At 32.6% G+C, this 12,896-nt stretch overlaps 1 protein-coding gene across 3 annotated transcripts in view; it reads right to left on the reverse strand.

The window, feature by feature from the left end:
* The window catches only part of USP22 (ubiquitin specific peptidase 22), a 266,207-nt gene that overhangs the window by 101,862 nt on the left and 151,449 nt on the right, over positions 1-12,896 (reverse strand). For all 3 annotated transcript variants that reach the window (XM_056806420.1, XM_007498472.3, XM_007498473.3), the window contains one exon: positions 11,895-11,996. In XM_056806420.1, coding sequence (XP_056662398.1) covers positions 11,895-11,996 — 102 coding nt within the window. The remainder of the gene's footprint in view (positions 1-11,894; positions 11,997-12,896) is intronic.

A 12,896-nucleotide genomic window follows, 5' to 3' on the forward strand; every position in this document is an offset into this window, starting at 1 on the left:
TTTTGTTATTCCAAAAGATTTTTTTCCCCCTAGCACAATGAGATAATTTTTGGGGCAATTTGACTGGAATGGCATTGAATAGATTAATTAAGTAGATTAATTCAGGTAAGATTATAATTTTTAATGACACTGGTCCTGCCCATCCATGAACAATTAATGTTTCTCCAATTATTTAGATCTAGCTTTATTAGTATAAAGTGCTTTATAATTATGGTCATTTAGTAACTGGGTTTGTTTTTGCAGATATACTCCAATTATTTTATTCTATCTGGGGTTATTTTAAAGGAGTATCTCCTGTCACTTCATTCAGGACTGTTATACCAAGGAAGATGAAATTAAAGAAATGAGGAGTTATTTTGCTCAATTATATGCCAACAAATTTAATGATATAAATAAAAAGAATACTTAAAATAAACTGCCTAGACTATCAGATGAGAAAATAAAATATATAAATAGACCTATTTAAGAAAAAGAAATTGAACAGGCCATGAATGAATGCTGCTCCACCCCCGCTCCATAAAAGCACCAGTCAATATTGATCCACAAATGAATTATTCCAAACATTTCAAGATTCTGATATGAAATTCTTAAAAAATTCTGATATTAAATAATTTGAAATAATAGGTACAGAAGGAATTTTATCAAATTCATTTAATGAAATAAAAATGGTACTGATTTCTAAACCACTGCAAGCAATAACAGAGAAAGAAAATTATAGACAAATTTCATTAATGAATGTGCATGCAAAAAATCCTAAATAAAACCGTAACTAGGAGACTACAACAATATATCACAGATTACAAGCAAATAGGATTTATATCAGGAATGGCTTAATAATGAAAACTATCAACATAACTGCTTATATTAATAACAAAAGTAATAATAATCACAAGATTATATCAGTAGATGATGGAAAAAAAAAGCCTTTGATAAAAGGGGTAGGGGTGGGGGAGGGAGAGATAAAATATGATTCTTGTAACCAAGGAATAATGTTCTAAATTGACTAAATAAAATAAAAAAAATTTAAAATGGGAAAAGACTTCCCACAGAAGCCAATTATAAAGCTATTAATTATTGATCACTACGATTAAAAATGGAAGAAATAATTTCCTTATTTTTATATTTGTACAAATGGAAGGCAAGGATTGTTCACCAATGTCACCTGAAATTTATAGAAGTACTATTCTTCGAAACTGATGGTTCCTTATTTAAAAAAAAATACAATTTAACCTATATAAATTAAAATACCAAGCTATTCATAAAAATCAATCTTGTAAATTCTATGATGATGAACTTAAATTTGTTTTCTTTTTTGAAGAAATAAGTTCTACTTGAAACTGTGCTTTCACTAAATGACTACTGATAGTAAAATTTTGCTGTTTTTTAAAAAATTTAATTCCACAAGAATTTATTAAAATCCTTTCACAGACTGTGGTTTGCATAGGCAGACTATTGGTTTTTTAACAATTTTAAGAAAATGTCAACCTGATATACAAGGAGATAGAGTAGACTACTATCAATTAAATAAAAGACAAAAGCTACCAGAAACAAAATGGGTCATGCAAATAAAAATAATCTACAATATGTTCTAGTTAGGGTAGAATCTAGAAAGCTTATGCCAAACATTTTTTCTACAATGCAATTTCTGTAGTTGGTAATCTTCATCTCACATTGAAACAAGACATAAAAAATTTAAATACTAAAAGTTTCTTCACTAGCTAAGTTATCAGAGTTGGACACTGAACATGATTGAACAGGTGAATATATTACTGTTGTATTACTCTTTTGTTTTAATTTCCAAGACAAGTCATGTTGCCAGTATATAATGAGCTGTTTGTGTAAATTTCCCTTCCTTTTAGTCTTCGAATGAATACTGTGTATTGGTTTAAAGGCAGAAGACTGGCAAGGGCTTGGCAATGGGGGTTAAGTGACTTGCCTGGAGTTATATATACAGTTAGGAAATATTTGAAGGCAAATTTGAACCCTCAGTGTTAGAAGCAAGATGAGAAGGTTGCATTCTAATAAATATACACTTGAGTAATTTAATTATACATTCATATATTCATTTAATCAACATAAATCAATTGCCATTAAGAGGAGACCAAGAGTTTAAAAACCAACCTAAGTCAGCAAACATCAACTTCCTGCCAAGTGGAAAGTGACAGGCTTAGACAAGTTAGAATATAAATTTACTTGTAAAATCTAACAGAAAAAAATTGTGGAAAATCACGAGCAATATTTACTTCATAAAACAAGAACAAGCAATAAGAAAAAATACCAAAAAAGCTTGACTATAGACACAATCAATATCATTCCAAAGGCATTTTAGGATGAAGAGGGAAGCACAACAAACAGATGAAACATGGAAAAGGTGTTTAAAACAAAATTTTTCTCACTATTAGGAATAAAAGAACTACTTCCTTTAATATCTAACAATAGTCTCATATGTCTTTCTTGAAGAAATGGCACTCACTACAAAAATAAAAATGGGGAAAAGCAGCTAGACAAGTAAATGCAGACAACATAGGGGATGGACATGACACAATTTTGAAAGAGATGAATGATCAATATTCAAGGTATGTGAAGAAGAGGGAAAACAGCAAAAGGACAAAAAAATATCACTAACTAGAAACACGGCTTTAATTTGCCAAATACAGAAAATGTTTATGTCTATTAAGGACAACCTTGGTAAGAATATCAGAGGGAACATGGAGGTTTTCCGAAGAGATATTCCACAACAGGAAACATCTTTACCATAGCATCATTGTCTGAAAGATATAGAGGAATATCTTTTGAGTCTTTATAGAAAAATGTTATCTTAAAGACTCTTCAACAAAGTGTCTCCTACACATGTTAAAATAATAGAAAATTCCTCAAAAAATGTAAAAGAGATAACTTTGTTCCATAACCTTGTGATAGTCAGACAAAACAGGGAGGATTATATCTGACAAAGGATTGTGACATTATTGTGGAGGAGATCCAAGTAAGGTGGGATTCCTAATAGATGGTGAAATTAAGCAGATGCTACTGCTTTACAAATGACATTTTCCTAGAGATGGGAGGTCCTAAGTTCAAATTTGGCCTCAGACACTTCCCAGCTGTGTGACCCTGGGCAAGTCACCTGACCCCCATTGCCTAGCCTTTACCACTCTTCTGCCTTGGAGCCAAGGAAGGTAAGGGTTTAAAAAAAAAAAGACATTTTCTTCACTGACTGTATCAAGCTCTAAAATATTGTAGGGACTCTGGAACTCTCCAAAATCACTGGGGAGTTTGATTTAAATATTTACATAAAAGTTTAGGTGGTTGAAGAATACTTATTGTTTAGCTTGAAAATGCAGTTGGAGAGAGATGACTTACTGACTTTGTGGATAAGCTCACAGATGTTGGACACTGTGAATGATCAATGACTGGATGGACCTAGAATTAAATAGGAGATCCCTCTATTTCCTTAAATTTCTACAGTTTGGCTTCCAACCTCATTATTGAACTGAAAATGTTATCCAAAGTTACCATTGATTTCTTAATTACATAGAAATCCAAAATCTTTCCCTCCCCCCGCCAATTATCTTTCTAGACCTCTATGCAGATTGTGAGGCAGCTTTTTGTTTTTTCCCTTGAATACTTTTCCTTTCTAAGTCTTTGAAACAGTGTTCTCTATGTTCTCCATTGCTAGAGCTCCACCTAGGATCATTCAGGCTCTCCAACTGTAGGTGTTCCCCAAGAGTCTGTCTTGGATTCTCTTCTCCCCACTGGTGATTTTGTCAACTTCTATGAATTCAATTTATTGTCTTTATGCTGATGATTTTGAACTCAACTTATCCAACCCTAATCGCTTTCCTGAACTCCACTCCAGCAATTAGTTCCTGAGTCTTTTTGATTTTCCCTTCACATTTCTCAAAGATAGACTCTTTGTATCTTTGGCACATCCATATCCTGGTTCTATTAAACTAATCTACTTGAGCCCACCTGCCTGAAGTCTCTTTCCATTCTTATTCATGATTCTCTCAGGTGTGAAACAGATCAGATCATGTCACTCCCCTAATTAATCAACTCCAGTAGTGGTTTCCTATAAGATCTAATATAAAATTGTCTGTAGGGTTTTTAAAGCCCTTCACAATTTGACATCTTCCTACCTGTCTACTATTCTCCCCTTCAAGGACACTACAATCCAAAAATAAAGCTTTCTTGATGTTTCTCAGAGTGGAAACTCTCCCATCCAACTTCAAGAATTTCCCTGGCTGAGTCTATGCAAGAAATGCTTTCCCTGCTTACCTCTACCTACCAGATTCTTTTAAGACTCAATTCAAATCCCACATTTACAAGAGGCCTTTTCCAATCCCCCTCAATAATAATGCCTATCTGTGATTTCCTCCATTTAACTTTGATATATACAGTTGCTTGCATGTTGTCTCCTCCATTGGGATGTGAGATCTTTGCCTATTTTGCCTTTCTCTGTATTACTGAGTCACTTAGGTTAGTGATTCAGACTAAATATTTGTTGCATTCTAATTTACTTTCATTAGTTATCATCTGTAATCGTAAGCTGGTTGCACAAACTTTCTGAGTTTTTCCTTCTTTATCTTGAAATACAGATTATACTACAATAACTGCTGTCAGGGGGGCTGATTTGATATTTTAAGAGCTTTAGAATTTAAAAGTGGGAATATAGGCCTCCTTCCTAAACTGAAATCAATGACAAATCAAGATAAAAAAACCTATCTACAGAAAGTAATTAGAATAAGGAACTCATTTATATAATATTAAGCTTTTTAAAGTTTGCAAAGCATTTTAATTTTACAAAGAAATCAATCACTTGGTGCTTGTTGTGTCCAGTACGTGCCAACATTATTATCAAAGAACTACTGCTCACATGCTGCAGGTTCTGGATAATAAAAGTCTATTCTTTTAGGTATTATGCCCGATTCAAGTTTCCAATACAGTTTAATTTTTTCAACTGAAAAAAAATTTGTTTTATATATCCCTTACAACTTTTACCAAAATTAAAGAAAAATTTTAAACCCTTACCTTCTGTCTTAGAAACAATACAGTGTATTGGATTCAAGGCAGAAGAATGGTAAAGTCATTTACCTAGAATGACACAGCTAGTTGTGTCTAAGGTCATATTTGAACCCAGGATCACTCATCTGTAGGCCTGGCTCTCAATTCACTGAGCCACCCTGATCATGCCCCACCCTTCAACTTAATGAAAACAAAAACAAAATCTTTATAAGCAGACGAAAAATATGTATTATTTGGTCTTCATCCTGTTCTGTCAGAAGGTGGATTCAATATGTCACCATGAATCCTCTGGAATCTTGACAGTTATTGCAGTTTTTTCAAAGCTGTTATTTTTACAATATTACAACTATTATATGAATTTTGGTTCTGGGCTTGCTCATTTCACTGTTTCAGTTATTTATGTCTTTTCATGGGGCAGCTGAGTAACTCAGTGGATTGAGAGCCAGGTCTTGAGATGGGAGGTCCTAGATTAAAATCTGGCCTCAGATACTTCCCAGCTGTGGGATCCTGGGCAAGTCACTTAACCCCATTGCCTAGCCCGTACCACCCTTTTGCCTTGGAACCAATACACAGTATTGGTTCCAAGACAGAAGGTAAAGGTTTAAAAAATATATAAATATAAATAATGTCTTTTCATGTTTTTTTTTGAAACTACCCCCTTCTGATCACTTCTTACAGCCCAAAAGCAATCCATTTAATATTTCTATAATATAATTTGTTCAGCTATTGCACACCTGAAGAATAAGCATTCCTACGTTTCCAGTTTTTTCCTTCTCACTATAAAACAAAACAAAATGAAAAAATTTCAACTATTTCTATATATAGAAATCTTTTTTTGACCTCTTGAGGGCACAGGCCTATCAGTGGCATGGTTGGGTCAAATCATTCCTGATGTACAGTTCCAAACTGATTTTTTAAAATGGCTGCACATCAATTCGCAGCTCCACCAAGAATGTATTAATGTATGCATCTGTTTTTCTTGAGTCTCTCCAACATTTGTCACTTTCTTTTTTTCCCCAACTTTGCCCATTTGATGTATGAGAAGGAGCCATTTGGATTTCCTTAATTTGCAATTCTATATTTATTAGTAACTTTAAGCATTTTTTAAATATAACTAATAATTAACTTGGATTTCTTCCTTGTTAAAAGCTGCTTATTAAAATCCTTTGACAGTTTTTCAAATACGGAGAGAATAGGTAAGGTTCTTTTCAATATGAATATATCTTGGAAATGAAACCTTTATCTGAGAACCTTGCTGCAAAGATTTTCCCCTTAGTTAATTGTTTTCTCTCATAATGTTAGCTGCTTTACCTTGCTTTGTTTGTATTAAAGTTTTAAATTTGAGGCAGTCAAAAGCATTTATTTTATCATCCATGATTCTCCCTATCCTCTATTTGGTTATGAATTCTTCCACTTTAGCCAGATTTGAAACGTAATTCATTCATTGCATTTCTAATTTATTGTAATTTAAAAATATTTTTCATTTGGCACTTATCTTGGATAAATGGGATGAATTGCTGGTCTCAATTTTGACCAGACTTCTTTTTAGTTTCCCAGCAGTTTTTAAGGAATAGTGAGTTCTGTGTCACTAGTTATACAACATACCCTAAGGAAATGAACCTAATCGGTCCAATGATATTATATTAATTTAGATAGTTTGGTCATTTTTGTTATACAATAACTTAGCTTTCTCATGAACAATTAATATTTTTCAAATTTAATAGGTTTGCCTTTATTTCAGTAAAGAGTGTTTTGTAATTATATTCATATAGTTACTATGTGTGACGTGGGAGAGAGTATTATTCCAATGTTTTTCTATATTAGGTAATTATTTTGAATGGAATTTCTCTATGTTTTCCTGTTGGGTTCTGTTGATGACAAAAAAAATGGTAATGATTTATGTGAATTCATTTTATATTCTGTGACTTTCTTAGAGATTTTAATTGTTTCATTAATTTTTTAGTTTACACTTCAGGGTTCTCGAAGTAAACTATATCATTTGTAAAAGACATTAATTTTGAATCTTTGCCTATGCTTTTCCCCTCTATTCCATTTTCTTATTATTATATTGCTAATACTTATTAATAGCACAGTATCAAAAACTAGTGGTATTAATGGCCATCCTTGTTTAGTGGAAAGGCCTCTTGCATACCCCCCAACTTCACATAATGATTATTGTCTTAGTTTTGGGACAATACTTCTTACCAATAAGGAAAGGTTCATCTATACCTAAATTTGCCAGTGTTTTTATAACAGAAATGGGTATTGCATTGTTTCCTTTTTCTGCAATTATTGATATAATTATATGAATTGTAATTGTATTGATAGTCTATTCCTAATACAGATTTGTAATATTGGCCTAATCTTACATTTCTGAAATAAATCTAACCTAGTCACAATGTAGAATTGTTACTGTTTCCTTGCCAATATTTTAAAATTATCTATAGATATTGTTGTTTTATTTTTAAAACCGAACCTCTCTTTTACTTATTAATGCAATGGGCTTTTTTACTTTCAATTTTGTAAATTTCCTTTTTTATTTTCAGAATTCCTTTTTGGGGTTTTGCAGTTTTCTAATTTGTGAATTTTCTAGAAATCTTATGGCATGCCCAACTCAGTAAATTATTTTTTCTCCTTTTGTGGATGGAAATCTTTAGAGGTCTCAAGGACTATTTCAGCTGCATCCCTGAAATTTTGGTATGTTCTTACATTGTTTTCATGATCTTTTATGTGATTTATCCTTTGACCTATAAATTCTTTCGTATTTAATTATAAAAATTAATTTATCTCAAAATAATACTTAGTTCTTTATCCAACAGTCTTTTATTGAATACAATTTTTATTGCAATGTAGACAGCAAAGGATGTTTATGCCCTAATATATGGTCATTAACATATGACCAATTTCTATAAGGGGAATATATAGTGATAATTATGTATATTATTTTCAACTCAATTCAACAGTAATCACTATACCTTTGATGTGGATCTAAATCTTTTTAAATTCTACTCAGGTCTTTCCAATTCATTTACTATCCCCTCTCATACCCAATATTTATATCAAAGTCACTAAGAATTAAAATATATGATGCTTTACTTTGGGGGATATTAACCAGTTAGTACTATACATATTTTCTCTATCTCTTCATCCGTTGCAACAGATGTTGGTATGTAAGTTAAAATTATTTTCATAACAGTCACTTTGGAAAAAAGTTAAAAACATGATGATATTAGGCAAAATATGTCCCCTAAAAATATGGCTTTTTGATTGCCTTTGGATAAACAATAAAACTCTTTTATATAGCTGTTCAATAATTAATCTATGATGTCATCCTTCCCTTTAGGAGTAATTTAATTGTTACTTACAATAAGGATGTCATGACTGATTTAACTGTATTCCTCTAATATTATATCAAGCAATAAACATTTATTGTCTCTACTCTATCCCAAGTACTATACTCTGCTAGATACCTGTATTCCAAGAGTTTGCAATCTATCAAGGGAAATAACATACATGTATAAACACACATGTATATACACATATATCCTCTAAGTAAAATAAAAACAGGGCATATTAGGGGAGGAGAGGCACTAGCAGTTGGGGAGAATAGTAAAGACTTCATTTAGAAGATGATGCTTGAGCTAAATCTTGAAGGAAGAAGGGGATTCTAAGAGGCAAATGAGGAAGTAGAATACACAGACAGAATCAGGAAATCTTACAACCAGATATGACTACTGTTTATACCCTCTAAAAGATATTCTATCGCCTTCTTTGGTACCCCTTGCACAGGTTTGCCTTATGAATGCAATCCTCTGCCTCCAGCTTTTGAAGTCCCAACTGCATTCAAAATTAAGTTAAAGTGCCACTCCCTAAGAGGAAACATTTCCTGATACACTCAAGTTGTTAGAAAAACCACCTGCAGTGCCAATTGGAAACCAAGGACCAGCCCTCTAGTAATATATATTCATTTTGAGTAAAGGAATAAAAGCAGAATCAAGAAAGCTTGTATGACAAGTTTATCTTAGGTCTACAAAAAGTAAAAAATTGATAAAATGAACTTTATTGGTCTTTTTAAAAAAGTAGATTTATCTTTAAGATTTTTTAGAAGTAATGAGCAATATGCTGTTCAAACACATGTCATAATTACTGGCAGAAATTTCAGGGTTAGGGAAACCCAATTAAAACAGTAAACATTATGACAATAGTACTATAATTATTTTCTAAGATGACTGGCTAGAACTGCTTTTGTTGGGCAATTAAAAACCTTTCATTTTTTTAGACCGTAACATTAAAATATGACCTGATGTTTATTCAGCATATAGCTTGTTTCCAGATTAAAAAATCAAAGTAGATAAATCAGTATTAGGATTATAATAGGAAGATTTTGAAATAGGTACATATTTAGCAGTAGGTGGGGAATAAAAAAGATTCAAGGACAAAAGTATTTTCCCCTCAGTCTTAATACATACACATACCGGAAATTGTATTAAAGAAAGCAAATTTTCCATCAACCATCACTGAAAGTACATTAAAACCCTTGTGTGCTTTGATTTTTTTTTCTAACTCTTTTTTTTTTAAACCCTTACCTTCCGCCTTGGAGTCAATACTGTGTATTGGCTCCAAGGCAGAAGAGTGGTAAGGGTAGGCAATGGGGGTCAAGTGACTTGCCCAGGGTCACACAGCTAGGAAGTGGCTGAGGCCGGATTTGAACCTAGGACCTCCCGTCTCTAGGCCTGGCTCTCAATCCACTGAGCTACCTAGCTGCCCCCTTCTAACTCTTTTTTAAAGTCAGGCATATAGATAGCTGAAGGACTAAGGAGGAGAAACTATTAAAGTATGCCTGCCAATGAAAATGATTAGTCAATTTCCTGATTTCCTATGTTGGGTGAGTATTTTTCTTTTTTTTGGAGTACATACGTTTCATAAACTTGACTCTTTCATAGTCTGAATTTTTCAGAAAAATCTCTCGAATCACAATCCTTTCACATAGCAAAAGTAAAAGAGAAGAACAATGAAATGAAACAACTGCTTATTGAAAAATTGCAGGTTACATATCTATCTCCAAATAATGATATTCCCTGCTTTTGCTGAGTAATTATGCAAACCTCCCAAAATTTTGCCCTACACTGCTGGAATAGAATTGGGTTGTGTTGCAGATAGAAAAGTCACACAGTTGGGGCAGCTTAGTGGATTGAGAGTGAAGCCCAGAGATGGGAGGTCCTGGGTTCAAATCTGAACTCAGATACTTCCTAACTGTGTGACCCTGGGCAAGTTTAACTCCCATTGCTTAGCCCTTACCACTCTTCTGCTTTTGAACCAATATACAGTACGGATTCCAAAATGGAAGGTAAGGGTTTTAATAATAATAAAAAAAATTAAATAAAAATGTAAAAAGTCACAAAGTGTTTTGATGATTCTATATCAACCATAAAAGACAATTTTTAATACTCATATTCTCCTAGAGAAGCTATATGATCAGATATAAGGGAACACTGCAATCAGAAGGACAGAAATTACAACTAACCCAAAGAATGATGGCTATAAACATGTTGGGAATAAACAGAACATAAGAAATCAAAATGACAAGCTCAAAAAAAGAAATATTATTAAGCATTGTTTTTTAAGGAAAGAAGATGAGCTAAGCTGCATACCAATAATGAAATAATAGATGGAAGACTTTACTGGCATACTGGTACCCTGCACCCCAAAACTAAAAGAGTCAGTGGAAGGTTCTCAGGGTACTGGCTGAATGTTTTATTGATGATACAAGGATAAGGATCTCTAAAGATTAAAGAAACCTGAATATCAACCAGGAGAGAATACCTTCATTGAAGAATGATAAATAACACGGTGAAACAAACAAGTGAAATTAGATCTGTGGACAAAACATACCTTAAATGGAAATTAAACCATTCCATTAAAGACATCTTTACATTTCCAACATGTAAGCCAACTCTCGCTAAATACTGGAGAAAAATATTCTTAAAATTTCCCAGCTGCCTCCTTAATACCGCAGACTTCTTAACTCCAAATTTCATATGAAAAATCTTTTGCGTTTTATGTTTCAATATATATGATAGCAATGAAACCAACAATTAACGCAAATGCTGATACCTTATGTAGTGTAGAAAAGATCCATAAATGAAAACAATCTCATTTCCTGAGATTTCTGGTTATTCTAATAGCATAGTACTGCTAACAAATTGGTAAATAAAATTCACTTCTTTCTATATTAAAGTTGATTTAGAATTTTTTCCATACTTGTGGATCTACTCTAAAAAGGTTACTGGGATGGTACTTTACCTTTTCTAAAAGTCTCCAAATATAAGGACATGGAAAGAGATTCATATCCTAGTATATTCCTAGCAAAGAGTATATTACTCTTAAAGGTTCTCATTTAGATAAAGAAGGATGCATACTCCAAGAACAGGATGGATTCTCTGGTACGTATATACATTTTGAAAGGGAGGACAAGAGAAAAGGGTACTGAGTTAGGAAACACATTTGCCAGCATTTTACAGTAGCTAAGTGAAACCTGCCAAACCTATTTTAAGGTATAATATAAAGATCAAAGACATTCATTCTAACTTCACTACTAGGTAGCAAGGTGGTGAAGAGGACAGCATACTGGGCCTGGAAGAAGGAGGATCTGAGTTTGACTCTGATCTGACACTTCTTAGCTGTGCAACACTGGGCAAGTTACTTAAGTTTCCTCATTTGTGAATGGAGATAACAACAGCACCTCCTCCCCAAGACTCTGCATGTCACACTCTGCAGACCTTAAAGCATAATATAAATGCTAGCTACAATTGTTACTGGTGTAATTGCAACTGAGAAAAACCAAGAAATTATTTGAGACTATTCCCTTTACTTACCTATGGTACAATTTGTGGTTATTTTTCTCCGCTTAGGATTATGTCGAAGCAATTCTAGTTCTCGTTTGGTTGGCTCCCAAGTTGAATACTTCTCTCCAATTCCTGAAAAGAAAAAAAAGAGTTTCAGGGGTCATTAGATAAGCTTTAACAGGGAGGCTTTTAAATAAAGGATATGATGCAATGTCCAGAAAGTTTATTTTATATGTGTAGCCCTATAGTTTCTATTCTCTCTGTCTTGTCTCACTTTACCCTCCCATTTGAAAAAGATAAATATTTAGGAAAGGTAACAATAGATTCAGACAAAAACTAAAACGAAGAATGAAGTTTAAAAAATAGAATTTTCAAAAGTTCATAAAGAAGTAATTATGCCTATATACAGAGGAGGGGGGCAAAGAGTTCTAAATCAAACCTCATCTGGTAGAAATGCTATTTTGATCTTGTTTGTCTATCAAGAACTAATGGGATTCAGAAACATCATGTCACCAACATAGTTATATTTCTCAATATGATCCAGAAATAGTATAAATCTAAGTGATTTTAGACTAAAATGTCTTCACTAAGGAGTTAAAACTGACAGATAAAAGGTGTATTTCTAAAAAAATGTTTAAATGGATCAAATTTAATGGATATCTGAATGTTATAAAAGATAAAAGTAAAGCAAATAATAAATAGCAAACAGCAGTGGATTCAATATAAATCTTATTCAGAAAAAACGTTAGCTGCATTATGTAGGAGGTTACTTAAAATTTTAACAAGATCCAACTATAGAATTAGCATCACATTAGTAGTTAAACACATCATAATATAATAAATTTGTTTTCCCAATATGCATTTTGTAGAATCATTGAGTTCAAAATTTTTATTTTTATAAAAATCAACATATTCTGATTTAGCTACAATTATATTATAGACATTTTTCTGAGGAATGGAAGAATAGGAAGTTTTTTGAAATCAGAGAGTACAAAAATCAAGAGGGCAAACAGTAAATGTGACAGGTTAAAG

The sequence above is a fragment of the Monodelphis domestica genome, chromosome 7, assembly GCF_027887165.1.
Source record: "Monodelphis domestica isolate mMonDom1 chromosome 7, mMonDom1.pri, whole genome shotgun sequence".
Lineage (NCBI taxonomy): Eukaryota > Metazoa > Chordata > Mammalia > Didelphimorphia > Didelphidae > Monodelphis > Monodelphis domestica.